The following is a 19,431-nucleotide window of genomic DNA, read 5'->3' as shown; positions in this document are numbered from 1 at the left end:
GAATGACTATGAATTTTCCAAATTGATAAAAAAGAAAAAAGGATGACAGTGACTGTTTTCACTTTTACTACCACTATCTTCATCTAAATTATAATAGCTTTTTTTTAAGAATGTTATTTTATTTATCTTTCCCTACTTCATGAAAAAGGCAGGTATCTTTTTCCAAAGCAAATGTTGTTTTTGTCGTTCGTATTCTCTAACAAGAACATTGCTGTCACGCATCTTTTTAGTCATAAATCATCCTTACTCTTTACCGTATTATATACTCCCAATAAATTATGTTTTAAAGTTTTCAAATTCCTAGAACCTGAATTAAATTGTATATATGCTGCTTAAGTCATTCTTGTTTCTCATCTTGAGATTTCTTAGCAGATGCAACGACTAGGTTATATATTATTATCCCAATGACGATAGACTTCCAATTCTTAACATACCATGGTTTCTCTTCTTCATCGGTTTCTTCACTTCCCAATTTTTTGTCTTCCTTCTTATCAGCATAAGTCTTCGTAATTTTCTTCAACTTACTAGCAGGAGCGATGGGACCATCGGTAGTTTCCTTAAGTTTGGGCATAATGCCTTCAGTAGTTTCATTGTAAGCCAATGAAACCTTTTGTATAGTGTTTTCATCCAACTGAATAACCAAATCGTAGCTAAATGGGACTTGCAATTCCATGAAGGAAAAGCAGTCAGAATCCCATACGTGGTCTGTAGACTTAATACCCACGCAATACTTTCCTTGTGTTAGACTGTCCATACCATTGTGTGGTTCAAAAGCAGAAATATCTCTCGATTCAACATCCATATTAAACTCTCCCAGGGAAACTTCATCGCTCCTCTCAAGAGTCGTGGCATACAATGAAAACTGGGTACACAGAGCAGCCGGCAGCGACAGCAAAAACAGTTGTAGTAACATTGTGAACTCTTAATTGAAAAGCCGATTGATTGCCACTACTATTTAATGGCTCTTCTTAAAATGTTAACTCACCTCTTGATATTAAATTTCGATGTATTTTTAATGTGTATATGGAAAAAATATCTCCGGTGTATAAGAAGACGAAACGTATTTCACATAGAAAGGCAAAAGCCAGGCTAAAGTTCAAGCTGAATAGTTAAGGCTACTGAGACTCTGTATATTGATTAATTGAGGACTATGCAAGTGAAGCATACTTTTTTGACTTCTTTACTGCTTTCTTTAAGGTTAGTACGAGGTATTCTTGTTCCTATTGAAGATCCTAATGCCGGTGATAAGTACAAGATCGATTACGTGGATGGCAACGAGTGGAAGAATTTGAAAAGTAATGGAACATTTATGTCAACTCAAAATTTGTTTTCTTTTGGGAATAATGATGAATGCCTAATACCAAAGCAGTCTAGTTTAACTGACGAAGAGGAATTACCTAAGAATTCTGAAAAGTTACAACAGGCCCTTAGAGATACTTTGAAGGAAGGTGTTGAAGTACTTTCAGATGTATTAGATGATAAATGTCTAGTCTACAACAGTGGCTTTTGGATTTATAGGTACTGTTCTGGCGGGGATTTCATACAATTCCATGGTGATATTGACAAGATTGAAAGTCTTGAAACACTATTATATACACTTGGGAGGTCGAGTACGTCAAAAAAAGAGCGTGAATTCCAATTATTGTATGATGACGTCGGTTATTACATAAGTGAGGTAATTCGATTTGGAGATGAGTGTGATGTCACAGGATATCCCAGGGTAATTGAAGTTCAATATGTATGTGGACCGATAAACACAGTACCGTCAATTCAATGGGTCAGAGAAACTAAGATTTGTCATTATGAAGCACAAATAGCAGTGCCAGAACTTTGTAATTTTGAACTATTATCAAAAAATGAAGATAGTAAAACTGCTTCAACGATAATGTGTTTAAAGGATGCTGCAGAAGATAAGGTAAACACTAAAGATGTCATTGATATGATTACTGCTTATAGTCCTAAATTTTTGGGCCATGGTGTCTATTTGTTGGAACCAGCCCGTGAAAATGAAATGTGGGCTTTAATGTATTCTGATGATATAAATAATGAAGATAATGGGAAAGTTAGCAGGCATGTTTACGAAAATTTTGGAAATGCCATCAATAAACTTATAGCTCAAGGCCTTCTGAAGGCACCAGATGGATCACCTATGCAATCTGGCGATCAGTACGCATGGATATCGGATATTTTTGATCTAGAAGGCAATCGAGTTCAAAAGCTCCGTTTTGCAATAGCTGACTCAAGGCAAGGTGAACTTGTCATCAGAAATAATTTGACATCCCCTTTGGACAGCAATTTCGAGTACTATCATAAAAATAACAATTTTGAAAATTTAGTGGGGAGAAGAAAGATTGATTCTGATAAAAAATCAAAAAAAATCGATGCAATAGAAAAAGTTGCTGTACATATTTCACCTGAGCTAGAGGTTGAAATATTAGCCTCTAAAGGTGAGGCTAGAAATGTTATTGTTATTAATGATTTATTTTTTGAAGATGGCCTTACTCAAGATGAAGCAAATGAATTGCTAAAAAAGATTTTTGATTCTGCTCAATTTGAAGATATAATGAAGGCATTTGATATACAACAAGGTGAAGAATATGAGATTGAAGCTTTTTTGGCCACTCAGTTTGATACTGATGACCTATTAAACGGGAAAGTTATGGTAGATTTCTTTATGGATGATAAACAGCTAGGTAAAATAGAGGAAGAACTCACAGGAAATGGCAACGAATCTAAAGAACAGGATGAAAATAGTAACGAAGAAAGTGAACTCGTTCAGCAAAATTATGAAGAAGAAGAAAAACAGAATGAACATGGCAGACAAGAAGAATTCACAGAGGGTGGCGAGAGACCTAAAAAACAGAATGAAAATGTCATGGAAGAAAGTAGAAATATTCAACAAGATCACAAGAAAAATGAAGAACAAGGTGAGCTTCATGAACAGGTGGAAGTTGCAGAGAAGAAAGACGAAAATGTACCCAGTCAAGATGAGGAAGGCTCAGATGAACTTATAGAGCCAATGGAGACAAATGCAAGATCACAAAATGAAGTGAATCAACAAGTTTTCAAGGCTAGGAGTCATCCAGAAGAATCAGTTGAAAATTCTAGAGAAGAAACAGAAATAGTGGATATAGCAGATTCTCTTATAGAAGAGGAGGACGTTGGAAAACTAATTGAAGAAGTTCAAATTGAACAAGAACGTTCTAGCGATTCTAGTGGAGAACCCTTGGAGCAATTGGAAGCAGTACAGGAGAAATCCTCCCAGATCATCGACAGTGGGGTAAAGGATTCTGGAATTCAAGCCGATGAACGTATGAAATCTAATGAAGGTTTGGAACAAGACGTTGTGAAGGACCAAGAGGAAAATGCGACGCTGATAAAAGAAAATGATGAAGTGCCTGGAGGAATACATGAACAGAACATCATTGAAAGCCAGGCTAGGGAGAACGAGGATATTGAACCGGACAAACAATTTGATGATTATGTCCTGGAGGCTCCTACCATTGAGAAGTCTGTACACACAAAAGTAGAGATGCAGTCTTCCGATGACACAGTAATTAGTGCCGTCCCGGAGCCAATTATGGACACCGATACTCTTGACGAGGTTACTAATGTTGAAGCGATCGCAAATCATGAAACAAATAGCATAAATTCAGACTTAAGAACAGGGGAGCTCTTTGAAAATGATAATGAAGCAGTGCAACTGGATAGCCAGCATGGCGGAAAAAATATTGAAGAAGGCGTGCAACCTATTTCAAGCGATGATTATATAGGCCGTGAGGCTTTGCAAAAAATAGTAGAAAAGGAAGAACATGATGAGAGCAATCAGCAAGGGGGTCCAGAAGAAACTTCAGAGGATTTCCAAGAAAATGGTAATTTTTTAAAGAATGACCATATTGAACCTTCAGCCTATAACCCTGCATCAGAAGAATATAGACCGAATGTTTCAGAGATTGCCCAAGAGGATAATGTTTTGCCAATGGAGACAAAGGAATCCCAAGAACGTGAAACTGAGAAAGATGTTTCAGCTGATATGCAGGAAACCTTAAATCATGATAGTGTTATCGATATTGAACACGATGAATTGTGAGAAAAAACGACTCATAAACTGGCCTTCCTGCTGTTTTGCATGCATAAGTAACTTTAAAACCTTGGGAGGGACAAAATATAGCGGTCGATATTCTCCAAACAAAAGGCTGCTACAACGCTTTTGAAAGTATGCCAGATTGTTCACGTTATTGAACTAAAGAGCAGCTTCGAGCTTTCAGCATCAATATGTCTTCCGTACTATAGAGCGATCAGTCCTTTGTAGAGTGAGTATAATCATGTCAGTAATATCTCAATTGTAGGTAGTTCACTGTCGGGAACATTTCGTGGAGCAACTACTACGTAACACATATACTCTTAAAAGGAGGCTGGATATTTTAGTAGAGTCCACTATTATTTAGGGATCAATGGAAGTTATAAATATAATAAAAATACATACTCTTTCGATAAATCAAAAAAGCATATCATAATGACCAATAGCCTCTCCTCTCTTCTCCAATTCAGTTATTTGCCGACTATTGTAGTGATGTGTAAGATCAGAGGAGTGGTGAATAAAACAACTGCGAAATTGTAAAGTTGGTATTACACTCCGCACTTGAAACTCCAAACTTTTTAGAATCTATCGTTCTTCAAAAAAAGAAGCTTTTAATTTCAGATATGAAAACATATCTGCACGCTAGTTGATTATCGCTGCTACTACCTCACTAGTTCTCACGAATTCAGTCAATCATTCGATGGCCAAGTTCACTCGGTTCCTATATCAGGTCACTTACTTAGTAGTGACGTGAAGGAAGATCAGAGGATGATGTCTTTATATTATTTTCGTTAATATTGTTCATGCTGTGGATGTCAGTCAAATAATTAAAATAATTCTTATTAATCAGTGTTTTTACCAAATAATGCACTGGTTATATATAAAATATAATCATAATATAAAATAATATAAAGTGATACAAACTTTGATCAAACTTCAGTGTTCACCTGAGTATTTATACCTTTTCCAACACATTTTGATTTATGCCAATTATCATGTTCTAGATTTATGAGTCAATACGTTGTCATAATTATCGTACCATAATTATTGCATGATAATATCTATTCGTGTTTATCACACCATAATTATTTCGTATAAACAAATGATCGTGTTTATCACACCATAATTATTGTTCATATCTTCTCTAACATTCTAAATTTGTCATTCTAACTTTCAAAACATTGAAATGTCAGTATATTGCCATTTCCAGCAAGTAGTTTGTTCCAAAATTGTTGAATTGCCGCCGCTGAGATAGATCATTGTAATGGACTTTTTCGCGATACTTGAAAACATATAACAATCTCCTCTAATGTTTCAACTTAAACTATTGGGTGTAGATTAAGTTGTGCTCGTGCAGAACTACAGCATGCGGATATTCAAAAAATATCAGAAATTGAGCTCGCGTGGCGTAATGGCAACGCGTCTGACTTCTAATCAGAAGATTCTGGGTTCGACCCCCAGCGTGAGTGCTCTCTTTCTTCTTCAAAATCCGCGATAGTTTAATGGTGAGAATGGGCGCTTGTCGCGTGCCAGATCGGGGTTCAATTCCCCGTCGCGGAGATTTTTTTTCCAGTTTTAACTTCTCATAAACACTCAGTCCAACAAAAAGATTATTTAATGAAGTGAATACAATATTCTGTTTTTACCTATTACTATCATCATGAAGTTCTAAATTAGATGTTTCTATGATATATATTACATATATAGTTGTATGAAGGATTTGCAAAAAAATGGAGGTGAGAAAGATGTGACTTATACAGCGTATTTTTTGGTCCATTCTCTAGCAGTTGCTTCATATTTTGGTCTATCTGTCTTGTAAATGTGGGCAATTTCTGGGACTAAAGGATCATCTGGGTTAGCATCTGTTAACAACGAACAGATAGATAATAAAACCTTGGATAAAGTTAAAGCTGGAGACCATTGATCTTTTAGAATATCCAAACAGATGTTACCATTAGCATTGATATTTGGATGGTAAATTTTAGTAGTGAAAGAGATCTTTGGTGGCTTGAATGGGTAGTCGGTTGGGAAATGAATAGATAGGAAAAATACACCGCCTGCGTATGGAGAATCTGGTGGACCCATAATAGAAGCTTGCCAGTGATAAAGATCATCACCAACTGGACCAGCAGAGACAGAAGAAGGTGGTTCTCTGTGAAAATGGAAAAAGAAGAATATTGAAAGTTAGTAACTTGACTGTATTCTTGGTAAGCATAAGTTTTTGATGTTCATCATGTAAGAACAGATTATTAATAATATATCTTTGCTGATCTTAAAATGAAAAAAACGACGCTCTCATCGATATCATATATACATACTTGCTCATATCATTAAGTTCTTTAGCAATACGTTTGGAGGACATCTTGGGATATAGCTGTTTTCGTTATCAGCGTATCGACAATAAGTAAATTATATCTCTCTTTCTTGTCTTAAATCTTTTGCAATTTAATTTGAAATATTTTTTGCCGAGACAAAAGAAAAAAGCATCGTATTCATATGAAAGTTGAACCCATCTTAAAAAAACAAGAAAAATCACTTTATATATATAATGTATGATAATCTTGAAGATTAAATATCTGTTATTAATCGCGATACTTAACCATTGGTTCTATACTAATTCAAGTGTTGATTCTCGCTGGGTTGAGTTTAGTAGGAATCGAGTTTAATGCAATGCAAGATTGTTGACGTTGTATGCATTTTCTTCTTGAATTAGATATAGAAACGTTTTAGTAGAAGATATATAGGATTCTTGTTTGGCATATCGAAACAATGGAACAGTTATCAAATGTGGGGACAACCATCTGACAAATAATAAATTAGTTCTCAACAAGGGAGTGGCGGGAAGGAAAGCAAATTGGGCAAATCTTTTGAATAGATGAAATGTCACTCCAATCCATAGTTAATCATGTTAATATATTTAGGATTAATCTTCCTCGACTTTATAAATATATTATCTGAGGAATCATAAATTTAAATTTAAGACTTTTCTGTGGCGGCTGTTTTTAGAATCATGTGAATTGCCCATTTAATATTTAATTTATCTTGCTACAGTACGCATTTTGTAGTTAATGATACTAGAACCCTTTATTATTATTATTTTATCACTAAGTCGCTTACATACCATTTGTGAGGTCAGACTGTCGCTGATGGAGAAAAATTGTTTTATGCAGACAAAACGATAAACACAAAATATTTAAGAGAACTGAAAACTGACTCACATAACTGGGACAGTATCAGCTGGTAAGTTGTAGTTTACAATCGCTTTGTTAGCATTATAGAACTGAAACATTACTGCTTTAATTATACAAAAATTTATCAAACTTCTCATGTACCTCCACATCGCTAGTACAGACTAATGGGAAAATTTTTACGGTAGAATCCAACAAGCTATCCATTTTTGATCCCAATGGTATCTTAAAATGCGTCTATTACAATACTGATAACAATTTTATCTGTCTGTAAATTTGCTTCAGCATTTCATAGTTCCATTAAGAAAACAGTGTCAAACGCAAAGATTATTCATGAAAAGTAATTTAGTAATATCTTGAAATAACAATAATGATGAATGAAGCCTCTTTACGAGCAATAAAGCTTTATTCAATTCATAAGGACAATTACATTTACCTATGCATAGTTAGATGCGACAAGAACATCGATTGCAATTTGCGCGCTTCTTTCAGAGAACAAAGATTCCCGAAATTTATATATTTATGGTCTCAATCTAAAACTTAGCCTACAGCGTCGTAAAGTTTTAGCGTGACAGAATAATCTATCACCTTGTTACTGAACAAAATGTGCCAATCTTAGCCACTTGAAAAATCTAAATTCTCGACAATCCATTTGGTGGGTACGAGAGCCTGTATTTTGCAAGAAAATAGCGCAAGGAATCAGCGAAGATTTATACTTTGCGTGGTAAAAGATACAATTAATCGGTGTGCATCTAAAGTTTAAGGGAAGCATTAAGTTGGAAGAAATTAAACGAAAAAAAAATACAAATATGCACATTAAGAGCTATTGAATTACCAAGAGGAATTTGGAGGCTGAAAGCCAACAAGACCGAGAGAGATTATTATTACCCTTTCCATCTGTTGGGATACCCCACTTTGCTCAAAAAATTCTGCCCGAAAAATTTTTTTCAACTACTTTTAACAAAAAATTTGTGGATGAGTAAATATAGATTATACTACAGCTGGAACATTGAGCCGTCTTATCCTTGCTTATACTAATAGGAGCTCTTGTAAAACTATATTCCCTGAGTTTGCTATATACTTGGTGCTTTTTTCCTCAAAATCCAGAAAAACAGGTTGACTCTGCTGTTTACTTACAAAATACAGTTGGTATGCATATCCTCAGAATTATTGTGGCGAGAATAAATGGATCCCAGTGAAAGGCCCGTGAGGCACTATATATAATCAATTAAGCTGTCGTATTTCGCTGCTCTCCCGTTTTCTTTGGCTTTAACAGAATTTACTCAGTGGACACAGCGGCAGACAGTCTACATGCGTTCGAAATCAGGAAACTTCAATGTCCCGCGGAGCTTTTTAGCAAACTGTTTTCCTTCTATTTATTCTGAGAGAAAGTTTATTTGTTCAGTTAAGTTTTCTTTTGCAAATAAGGATCAAGCCCAGTGCGATATGCTTGTTATATATATACAAGAAGGCCCTATCTATGAAAATTCTTGGCCCATAACCGATGAAACAACCATACGTCGAGGCAATTGAGTCTCGTACACGTTAAATTTCTATGAGTGATAATGGATGACTGAAGTGTGAGAGACGGTATTTTTCACAGACGTAGTTCTCCATCAGTTTTTGACAAATGTCTCAAATAATGATGTGCCATTATAGTTAAACGTGGGAGAAAGTGAAATGCTTCCTTAAAGATGTGTCATACTTGATACATTCACAACCGAACAAACAAAGTGCTGCTAACTACGAGGATCCCAGTGCGTTTCTTTCGCCCTTTTCTGGTTGGTGGACGCCATTACGCATGAAATTTGTACCATAGCGAATATTCAGAGAAAAAGCCTAATACTGTCTTCTACAGTTAGGATCTCTTATGCTCTTCTTAGCTGGTACTTCTCTCTGCCTAGTACTCTCAGAAATCAGATGGCTGCAGAGTTTTGTATGTTTCCATACAGAGCGACGCAAGAAAAATGAAATAAAGTTTTAACCTTTTTAATGCTGAAGAAAACTTTAATTTTTCGGCCGATCATTTCGACGGAGGGGACATAGGCCTCTAGAAAAAAAAAAATTAAAAAATTTTCTTGAATTTCGTGAAAAATTGTTTATAATTTAAACATTGAAAACACCGTAGATCGTCATCCCATGTAGCCCATTCTTTTCATGCTTCTGTACTCAGACCAGAAGAGTTCAAGAAGAGTATCTATAAAGAGCTTACAATTTAAACTTCATGCTTTTTGTACAAAATAGTGCAGAACTTGCACCTTTTCTTCCTACTGCCTTTTGAATGTTTTCCCGCGCAATCCTGCAGAAGTAGACACGTTTTTCTTTTCTTTTTTTTGTTCCTACTTTTCTTTTTTTTGCTTTTCCTTTCAGAAGTTTGAACCTCTTTTGATATGGCCTTGTCTGTATGTTTCAGTGATAGTAATGATACGCCATCGCATTCAAGAATGTCTAGTCAATGTATCTTGCCAACCAGTCAAACAAGTGCGTTATACAGTCTTGATTTTCGAGGTAAAAATGTTGACGTTCTTATACATAACTATATAAAGAAAACCCATTCTACGTGAGAAATCTAAACTCATCCGCAGTACCTTTCCCTATACACGACTCTTCTCAAGAAGTCAGTCACTATACTTCCAAATATAACACTCTCCTTCTCTGAATAAGGACATCCTCGACCTTATTTCAACTAATTTCCCTCTCAACCTCCCACGGAATCAATAATATAATACCCAATATATAAGCTGGTCGAACTAGTGAGTTATCATACTTTCATATCCAGTTGGGTTGGAATTAAAAAAAAACTGTTACAACAGAAGAAAAAGAAACGATTTTTAAAGTCTCACTAGATAACGACGGACTAACCTTAACGGGAGATCTCAACCCAAATTGACGTATTTTCTAATTGTTTAGGAAACTGTTCGAGCATCTATATCAGATTAACAAGTATAAGAACTGCATATTTGGTCAAAATACAGTAGTAGAAAGGCCAAAATATTTTGAATAGATTATCGAAAGACCTAAGCACTGACGAGCACTCAAATTTCTATTGATACCAGTACGTTAAAGAGAAACAGACGCAGATATATTTGTATTGGTTTGCAGACTTAACAAATGCTAAATGACAGCATACCTTACAATCATGATACCCCAAAAACCATGGACACTAATCAAATCAGTAGTCCTTCAAGAGATCAACAAATAGCATATCACGAGCAGATCCAATATCACAATTATTTGTCACTAATGCAAGGACAGGACAAGTGGCCCTACAAAGTTGAGAATGCATTTACTTCCGCATTACGACTGATTATGAAAAGTGGCACCTCCAAAATTAAAGTAAGAAATAAAAATTATGGAAGAAATGAATTGATATCCTTATATATCAAATATCAAACCGGCGAAATACGAACCAAAAAACAAATTTCATCACATATTCAAGTTTGGAAAAAGTCCATCTTAAATAAAATGTCTAGTAACATGCATCTCACCGCCTTAGATACCGAAATGCTAAGCCTAATTGAAAATGGTGCTGGACAAAACGAACAAAATTCTAAGCTTTTCTACTCAGTTTTTGAAGAAATTATTGATGCTTTGGCGAAACGAGAATCTATGAACTTATTACATCAAGCGAATTATAATAGTCAATATCCTCAAAATATCAATGGTTTAGTTCCTAATGTACAAGTATATGTCAACCCATATCAATTTCAACAACAGCAACAAGTCATCTTGACAAATCCAAACCCAGGTATGTTACAGCAGCAATATCCTTCAAACATCCATCCTCAAAATTGGGGTTTCAATGCTCAGAATGATTATGGAAATCATTATCATAGTGACTTACAAACCTCAAATAGCACTAGCATGCCACAACAACCTCAGCAGCAATGGAGGCGTACCAACCAAAATGAAAACCAGCAAACGCAACACCATTTAATATTTGGCCATGTTGAAGGCAATGAACATCCAGTTTTGCCACCTGCTGATCGGCTGAAGTTACCTCAAGGTTCTCCTCCAACACATTTTCAACATATAACAGAACTGAAATCATCAGTCCTTACGCCAAGAGCTGATCTTTTACACTCCCAAAATCAAAATGCATCTCCCATTAATAATATTTTGAGACCGGATCATATTATGTCGCCAAAACCTGTATTCCCGCAAAGCTCTATTACTCCAATACAGCAATTACCACCAGCATATCATAACACACAACCTCAACCACCAAACCTGAATGGGTCCCTATTGTATATGCATAAAAATCCACAAATGCAGGACCAGCATCAACCAGCTGCTTTACTACCCTATCAGCAATACTTCAGTAATCAAGTATCTGCCTCTCCTTATCAAACCTCTCAATCAAAGCCTAGCTTTTCTCCAGGTATTGGCCAATTGCAAGGACCCCAACAAAGTTTAGTTCAGCAGCAAGAACGGCTTTCTCAGTCTCAATTGCAGCAACAACAACTGCATTCTTTTAATCATATTCCACCTATTCATAGATCCCCTCAGAATGAGTAAGCCATCAAATGGTATATCTAAAATCTACAGGCACATTCAGATGGTATCGAACGTTTTTAATAAAATGTTTTCTGGTCCATAAACAACTTTGATATTTCAATTGTTTTCAGTACTTATTACGAAAAATACGTGAAAAAATTGTCATATCAATTTAGTTTTCGTCAATAGCTGAGTACATACTTCTCGTCCAAAAGAACGTTTGTATTAAATAATATCCACATCACACTTATATACTTTCCTTTTAAGGTTTTAATTTTGCATAATATAATAATTTAATTGCATTGATTTAATAAATGAATAATAATTTTTAGAGTTCCATATGTGCCACATTTTGAATCTTGTCCATCGAAACATTAGAAATCTACATAATTTTTAAGACACTCGCTCAAGTCAGAACTCTTTATATAACAAAAGGGTCTCCTTGTTGACAATATAAATCAAGATGATTAGTATATCGGAAGTAAAAGCAAAGTTACAACATTTCAAATTATATTTTTATTATAATAAACACTGTCTTGCCGGGCACAAATATAAAATAAATGAGATATAGGACAAATGATTAAAAAATGATACAAAAGACATCTTGATGATTATGAAATTGAAAAGGCTAATAAAAATTATAGCTTCACAGATTTTTTAAAACCCGTTATGAAAATAGTATTCAATTAAATATCTTCCTTTAATAAGGCTTCTCTCTTTTCAGCGACTCTTTGAGCTCTTCTTTCACGAGCAGCTCTGTTCTTCATTCTTCTGGCTTCAGCTTCTTCAGCTAAGGCCTTTTCACGTTGAGCATCAGCCTTAGCTTGAATGATATGTTCGACTAAAGCTCTCTTGTGCTTGAAGGCGTTACCCTTAGCTTCCTTATACAAAGTGTGATATAAGTGCTTGTCAATCTTACCAGCGTCTCTGTATTTAGCTAATAATCTTCTTAAGACTCTTAATCTTCTGATCCAGACAACTTGAGATGGTAAACGAGCTTCCTTGGTACCCTTTCTCTTACCGTAACCAGTGTGACGACCGGCTCTCTTGGATAAAGCGTAAGCTCTAGTTCTAGATCTAGAGTGAACGGTAACAGCCTTCTTGACAATGGTACCGTTCTTAACTAATCTTCTGATAGCACTTCTGGAGTTAGCTTGAGCAAGTTCAGTAGTTTCATTTGGATCTAACCAGACCTTTCTCTTACCAACACCGATGACGGAAGCAGCAAGTCTCTTTTGTGTACGTAAGTTAGCCCTGTTCATAAAAATAATATTGCAATTTCATGTTAGTATAACTGAAAACTCTTTATTGATACTCTTAATTTCACACTATGCCAGAATGAGATATAAACTATTCACCATTGTAGCAAAGCGATAATATAACGCAGTGTGTAATATGATGTCAACATACATTATCTCTTGTCCTTGTGAGTCGTAAGTACTGTTTATCCAAAAAGGGAGCAAACTATATAATAAGAACTATAAGATTCAACCGATTAGTACTACATTACTTAGCCAAGTGACTGAACACCATACAGTCTACTATTCACCTTCCAAGCGTCGTGCAAAGTGCGATTGAAACCCATACTGTCGATTTCCTCATCGATGCTCTGTGACAATTTCACCATCCCGGGATGATTTGGGAAGCGTTGAGTATTTTGCGTCGTCCTCATTTGGTACGTCAGAGAAACCTCGCAACGACACGCTGACGAACGAAGTCTTTCAGAACCAAAAAAAAAAAGAGAAAACCTGAATTTTTTTTGCTAAAAAAAATAGAATATGTCTGGGTGAAGTGTGAAGTTGTGGGTGTCGATGCAGTCAAACGTGATGGCGCTTTGTCTCGTTCGGGTGAAGTAAAGGAGGAGGAAAAGTTCCAAGAGGTGAAAAATTTTATTATTGAAATTTCGATGAGATGAGGTAGTAGGTAGTTGGTTATATTAGCGTAATATAAAAGGAACTAAGCAAGAAAAATGGCCAAATCACTACGAGCTAAGAGTCACTTAAAGGCTAAATCTGTCAAACGTAATGCAGAATTCCAGAAAGTGGTCGATGAACGTGGAAAGAGAATATCTGAAAAATTGCAGCAAGATTTAATCAACCAAAAAGTGAAACAATTGAAAGAACAAGATCCAACTAAGGATGCTATGGAAATTGAAGAAATAAGTAATGACAACATAGAAAAAGAGGGCGAACCTGTAAAGGTAAGCACATCTGGTTGGAGAGATGCCAGACATCACAACTACAAGAGAAATAAGAAACTAAGAAAAACTAAGAAGAAGGGCTCTTTTACCAAATTTTAGGCAATATGGAAAAAAGAACGTGATAATAGCAAACTCAACACAAAACTATTAATATAAGGTCTGAGACTCTGATATTTATAATTGTATACTAGAATAATTTCATCCTACGAGAAGGATTTTATCTCATTTTTTTAATTACACTTTTTATCACTTTTTTCATTTACAAACGCTTATTAAAACAATATGTATAAATCTATCTAAATGAGACTTTTAAATGCTTTTTGCAAATTGGGAAGAAGTTTGAAAAGAGGAACCTGCCCAATACTTTTTAACTTGTTTTCTATTTTATCTTTATTTTTCAATATGCTGACATTAACAATTAACAAAACTTTAAGAATAACCAAAATTAACGGAAAAAATAATACTAAAAAAAATAAACTTATGCTATCAATCAGAGTCAACACTTTTCACCTTTGCCCTCCTTTCTCTTCTTAGTCTACTTTGCATCATGTAATAAGTAGCTCTTCTGATAATGGTTTCAAGAATATTATGATCATATTCTGGATATTTTGATTTAACTCTATCATATAATTTTTCAATCAATTCCGCTCTTTCAACTTTATCTGTATCACGGATCCATGTTTTATAACCTAATGGGTAATGCAATTCATTTTGGAAAATATCCAAGATGTAACGCTCTCTCTTGAGTGCTTCCTGTGGGGTATCTAATTTCAACACTTCGGCTAAACCTTGAGCAGAGAGTCTTGAATCAGAAACTTTCTTACCCAATGAGTTCCCGCTATAGGATAAAGAAGTTTTTCTGCTTTTTCTTCTCTTTGTAGATTCATTTTTCAATTTATGCGATCTTTTAGATCTTGATTCGAACATTTCAACTGTAAATGTTTCCCTATTTTGATCTGCATTATTATCGGGTGTATTCGATAAAACTTTCTCTATTTGCGATGGGATAAAGAATTCATTCGATTCCATACTATTGAACGCTGTCTTGAATTGTATATTAGGGTTTAAATTTATATCTGAAATTGGTGAGTCATTATTATTAAACACCGACGATAATGATGAAGTTGATGAAAATGATACTTCAGATTTTGTATTTGATAATGAAGGTGACGCCACTTGATTTGTGTAAGAATGAGGTTGAACAAATTCGAAATTATTGTAATCATTTGGCTTTGATTTAACGGATAAATCAAAATCTTGAAATTGTACACCGATATCTATGGAATGTATAGGATATTGTAATGCAGAAGTAAAATCGCATTGATCATTTAAATTTTGTGAATCCAGTTGATTAATAGTGAAATCATTAACTGTATTTAATACTGACTCATTTTCAAAGAAATTAATTTCTTCAAAATTCTGAGAGAACATAGTGATGCTGTGAATGATTATTTCCTGCAGAGGTACTGATTGAGTGAGGTTTTTGTATTTTAAAAAAAAGTTGTATAGATATTAGATTTCGATAGTCAATATCGAAAGAGTTTATGAATAAATAAAACGAAAGTAATAAGTTGGCAGATAGTTTGGATAGAAAACGTAAAGGATCTATAACAAAAAAAAATAGTAAATAAAAATGTGGGCTAAAACTAAGTCTTTGATCTTATTCTATATAAAGAAAGAGATAAGAGGTAGGAGAGGAAAGGGAATAAATATGGTGGTACATATTGTTATATATATATATCTGCTGGTAGTTGAAAAGATGGGATAGAGATAGGTGCCATCTTTCCTTTTTCTTCCTCGTTGTTCTCGAGTAGTTTAAACTTTAATGTTGAGATATCTCTGTAAAAGGAAATGAAGCAATTGCCTTCAGTTGTTATCATACACTTTGTCTCGAGAACTAGTTCAAAATTACGTACTGACTCTCGGAAGATTAGTCCTTGGGCGACTCAGAGGAAAAATGCCGAACTCTAAGGCAATGGAAACGCATCTACTCAGAAAACGAGGGAGAAGTGTCAAATGCTTTTTTTTTTTTATTCTTCCTTCGAAGCAGAAGATGTGGCAGATGATACTAAAAATCAAAAAACAGACCTGCATTGCGCATGTTTCAGAAGAATTTAATGAAAATTGTGTGGGAGCACAATTCAAGAGCAGATTAAAATTTTTGGGACAAATTAGTCTACACGGAAGGAAAAGAAAAAAAATAAGTTAAGTACCGAAGTATAATGCAGGACATATCAGAGAATTATTTTTGTTTCTTGATCGAGTTTTATGCATGGAGAACATTTTTTCAACTGCTCAGATGGTGTAATGAAAGAAAACAAGAAACTTATAGAAAAGTATGGTAAATGCATGGGGTAGATATCAAGTGTATATGTTCCTTGCAATATTGAATAGTTATAGGAAAGTAGTACAATATTCAATTTTTTTTTCTTGCAAAGTTGCCAAGTGATTTTTTTATTCTTGTAACTTCCTTGTAGTCACAGTTTTTTCTTTGCCTCTACTGCGTGCCTTTTAAGAAGTTTGTCCTGTGACTCTCTCTCTCCCTCTCCTGCGACTTCGGACGTGTGAAATGTATTGAAAATGTACACACTCTCGTTCATGCAAGAAGCACATAAGAAACCGACCTGCGGATGTTAGATAGTAAGCATTCTGAAAATTTGTCATTTTATTTTCAATCTGCATTTGAACTGCGTCCGTCTTCGGCCGCGGCGGAAACTAATTTAGCTTGTGGAATACCCATCTTTTTGTAGGTCATTATCTGATCCTGACATATGTCAAGTTTGACTTCTTCGCATTTGCTTGGGTGAGGTGCAGGTAAAATGCATAGACAGGACAATAAGAACGATAAAAAAAAATCATAATCAAGACCTTAGTAAAAGTGTGTAAAGTGTCCAGAAACCACCGTACCGCATCTCTCTATTATTAAGTAAGCCATTTGTTAAAAAAAAAAAATTAAGTAGGAAAAAAAACTCACCTTCCGATCTCCAAGAATATTGAAGCCTTCAGAAGCACTGAGAAACATGTGTACGGCAGAGGAACGGTCTTTTTTTTTTTTTTTTTGGTAATCCTATGGTGAGAGAATGCCGTACCGGCAGGAAAATTGCCGCAACTTCACAGAATGCTACGCACCTCTTAAGATCTGACTGTAGGTACTATGATTTCCCCAGATAGCCGTGCCATTTCCCAAAATAACGGCGGGCATGACGGACAGTGCTTCTCCCAAGGAGGGTGACCCGTGCCTGTAACGCTAATCGTTGCAGATGACTTTTTCTTTCTACTTTTGTTTGTTTTGGCCTCGGCATTATTTTCACCGTGCGCACTTACTTACTGTTGACACCACAGCATAAATAATGTAGTGAACCCACCGGAGTTCTCCGTGGGGAGAGAGCGTTTGCGGGCCCTTCATGCATGCCTAAAACTGAGTTTTTCATTTTCCAAATTTCCTTCGCAATCTTTTTATGATCGTGTCAGAAATGGGTAATTTCATCGACAACGTGACACCACCAGACCCCCATTAATGGGCATCTGAATTAAACTATTCATTCTATTCGTAGTATTGTACATTGTAAATATGCTTGCTACTGCTATAAGCCATTGTTTGGGATCCATAGTAGGAAATAAAGATATATATATATATATATAGCAGTCTGGCGTATTGAGCTCTAAAGAGTTTAAGCTTAAAGTGGCATGTCACATGCTACATGAATCTTATTTTTCTTTTGCGTTCCCTCCAACTCACCAAAAATCACAAATCATTACAGGTCAATTACATCTAACGATTGTTCCCATCATTTTAGATGAGGATGATAATAAAAATGAGCATCGCTTGAATTTCACCGGGGCTTTGATATGAGGGCAAAAAAAAAATGACAATTACGTATGAAATGCGATCCCAAGGGGTTTGCGATGACTAGTATATATTCATAAGACATTGTAAAAAAAACAAGAGTAACAGGTTACGTTACCTCCTCACATTCAAAAAACGACCACTCGTAACTTCAATTAATACTTGCATGTTCATGTTTATACCTATAATTTGTGGTGTAAAAAACTGGGATAGCCCTTACAATACAGACCCAAGATATACCGGTCTGTACTGTCCAAATTGTCATAATCTCAGTGTAGAACCAGTAAAGAGACGGGAGTTCTTTCAAATTTGGTTCATACCAATTGTACCAATATATTGGGGTAAACAGATACGATGTTCGATTTGTAATTGGAGACAAGACTTTAAAACTGATGAAGAGTTAAATAAAGTTGTCAACGAACAACAGCATATTAAACAAAATATGAATATGCATTATTGAAAAAGGGTCCTTTCCCTTTTCTAGTCTTTATATTCTAATTTATGTATGTTTTATGCCTTTATTTCTTATCAACTACCATATATAATACTATCCTAAGATCTTTGATTGATATTGTTTTTATCTCCACGCAGGCCTTGAAGATGACGATGAATCTTTCAAATTACTGGATAATGATGAACTGGTCTTACTTCTACCAAATTGAATCTTGGATCGCGTCGTAGGTGGTGGTATGACTGATTTGGCATTAGTTTTAATATTATCATTCAAATTATTCATTGAAGTCAACCTAGACACCGTAGATTGTTTATAAAGTCTGTCAAATACAGCAACCGAACTTGATTTCGGTAATCCGCTTGTACTTCTATATGTAGTAGTTGTTGCAGGTTTCGATTTGGAATTTGTATTCAAAGTCTTGGTCGTCGTCGATTTTTGTCGCGACAGATCAAACGTCGAGGTAGATCGAGATGATTCCTTAATTTTATTTAAGGAATTCAACGTCGGCCGTAAGAAACTTGGTGGTTGCATTGGTTTTGGCTTACTTAATGGGGTATTTCTGACTGAATTGATATTACTGTTACCGTTACTATTGTTGTTATTTGCGATTGAATTTCTTATTCTCAATCTTCGTATTCGTCTTGTGATTTCCGTTACTGGAGTATTTTTAACCATGCTATTTTGTTCTACCCTTTGTCTCTTGATACTTTCAGATTGCAATTGTTGATCAGTTAAATTCTTTTTGGTTGGCGTTTTTGGAATATTATTCATATAATGATGACCAATTGAGTCCATTCTATTAAATTGTAAATTATGTTTTATACCAAAATATTGTTCAAAACTAGTCTCATTAGTATCTTCTTTTGGTGCCAATGTAGTATGTGTCTCTTTCAATTCGTCTAATTTTTCTGTTGTCCTCGAATCAAGTTCATTTAAGACAGAATTACCCAATTTTTTGGAGACACCTAAATTATCAATGAGTGTCTCACTAGTAGAAGTTACTGATTCTTCATTGAGTGAGAATAGTGCCATTGTATCATGACTAGTGGTCACGATATCATTGTTGCTTTGTACCTGTATAACCATCCATAAAGATAGTATTGGACTTTTTGTTTATGTGATCAAGATTGAGATGTAAATTTTTTTCTTGCTTTGTTATACTTT

The 19,431-nt window shown here is 35.1% G+C and overlaps 9 protein-coding genes and 2 non-coding genes across 11 annotated transcripts; 6 read left to right on the top strand and 5 right to left on the bottom strand.

The window, feature by feature from the left end:
- Nucleotides 1-337: 337 nt before the first annotated feature.
- On the bottom strand, nucleotides 338-913 carry EMC10 (Emc10p; the record flags this gene model as incomplete). Its single annotated transcript, XM_003958621.1, has 1 exon — nucleotides 338-913. One exon carries the CDS (start codon nucleotides 911-913, stop codon nucleotides 338-340), a length of 576 nt encoding a protein of 191 aa, XP_003958670.1.
- Nucleotides 914-1,150: 237 nt separating this feature from the next.
- On the top strand, nucleotides 1,151-4,090 carry YOS9 (Yos9p; the record flags this gene model as incomplete). The annotated part of the gene is made up of 1 exon (XM_003958620.1): nucleotides 1,151-4,090. One exon carries the CDS (start codon nucleotides 1,151-1,153, stop codon nucleotides 4,088-4,090), a length of 2,940 nt encoding a protein of 979 aa, XP_003958669.1.
- A 1,388-nt stretch (nucleotides 4,091-5,478) lies between these two features.
- Nucleotides 5,479-5,550, top strand: KAFR0Htrna11R. Its single transcript has one exon. It is a non-coding gene; the product is annotated as a tRNA-Arg (tRNA).
- Nucleotides 5,551-5,569: 19 nt separating this feature from the next.
- Nucleotides 5,570-5,641, top strand: KAFR0Htrna9D. The gene has a single exon. It is a non-coding gene; the product is annotated as a tRNA-Asp (tRNA).
- Nucleotides 5,642-5,833: 192 nt separating this feature from the next.
- KAFR0H01230 (uncharacterized protein) lies at nucleotides 5,834-6,166 on the bottom strand (the record flags this gene model as incomplete). The annotated part of the gene is made up of 1 exon (XM_003958619.1): nucleotides 5,834-6,166. One exon carries the CDS (start codon nucleotides 6,164-6,166, stop codon nucleotides 5,834-5,836), a length of 333 nt encoding a protein of 110 aa, XP_003958668.1.
- A 4,214-nt stretch (nucleotides 6,167-10,380) lies between these two features.
- KAFR0H01220 (uncharacterized protein) lies at nucleotides 10,381-11,787 on the top strand (the record flags this gene model as incomplete). Its single annotated transcript, XM_003958618.1, has 1 exon — nucleotides 10,381-11,787. The coding sequence occupies one exon, from the start codon at nucleotides 10,381-10,383 to the stop codon at nucleotides 11,785-11,787; it is 1,407 nt and encodes a 468-aa protein (XP_003958667.1).
- Nucleotides 11,788-12,452: 665 nt separating this feature from the next.
- Nucleotides 12,453-13,178, bottom strand: RPL19B (60S ribosomal protein eL19; the record flags this gene model as incomplete). Its single annotated transcript, XM_003958617.1, has 2 exons — nucleotides 12,453-13,020; nucleotides 13,177-13,178. Coding segments are annotated over 2 exons (570 nt in total).
- A 557-nt stretch (nucleotides 13,179-13,735) lies between these two features.
- KAFR0H01200 (uncharacterized protein) lies at nucleotides 13,736-14,065 on the top strand (the record flags this gene model as incomplete). Its single annotated transcript, XM_003958616.1, has 1 exon — nucleotides 13,736-14,065. The coding sequence occupies one exon, from the start codon at nucleotides 13,736-13,738 to the stop codon at nucleotides 14,063-14,065; it is 330 nt and encodes a 109-aa protein (XP_003958665.1).
- A 387-nt stretch (nucleotides 14,066-14,452) lies between these two features.
- Nucleotides 14,453-15,397, bottom strand: KAFR0H01190 (uncharacterized protein; the record flags this gene model as incomplete). The annotated part of the gene is made up of 1 exon (XM_003958615.1): nucleotides 14,453-15,397. One exon carries the CDS (start codon nucleotides 15,395-15,397, stop codon nucleotides 14,453-14,455), a length of 945 nt encoding a protein of 314 aa, XP_003958664.1.
- A 2,582-nt stretch (nucleotides 15,398-17,979) lies between these two features.
- Nucleotides 17,980-18,273, top strand: KAFR0H01180 (uncharacterized protein; the record flags this gene model as incomplete). The annotated part of the gene is made up of 1 exon (XM_003958614.1): nucleotides 17,980-18,273. The coding sequence occupies one exon, from the start codon at nucleotides 17,980-17,982 to the stop codon at nucleotides 18,271-18,273; it is 294 nt and encodes a 97-aa protein (XP_003958663.1).
- A 117-nt stretch (nucleotides 18,274-18,390) lies between these two features.
- SHE1 (She1p) lies at nucleotides 18,391-19,353 on the bottom strand (the record flags this gene model as incomplete). The annotated part of the gene is made up of 1 exon (XM_003958613.1): nucleotides 18,391-19,353. The coding sequence occupies one exon, from the start codon at nucleotides 19,351-19,353 to the stop codon at nucleotides 18,391-18,393; it is 963 nt and encodes a 320-aa protein (XP_003958662.1).
- Nucleotides 19,354-19,431: the final 78 nt, after the last annotated feature.

Source organism: Kazachstania africana, chromosome 8 (assembly GCF_000304475.1).
Source record: "Kazachstania africana CBS 2517 chromosome 8, complete genome".
Lineage (NCBI taxonomy): Eukaryota > Fungi > Ascomycota > Saccharomycetes > Saccharomycetales > Saccharomycetaceae > Kazachstania > Kazachstania africana.
The sequence above is the reverse complement of the archived record's forward strand: the minus strand, read 5'-3'. Positions and strand labels throughout refer to the sequence as shown.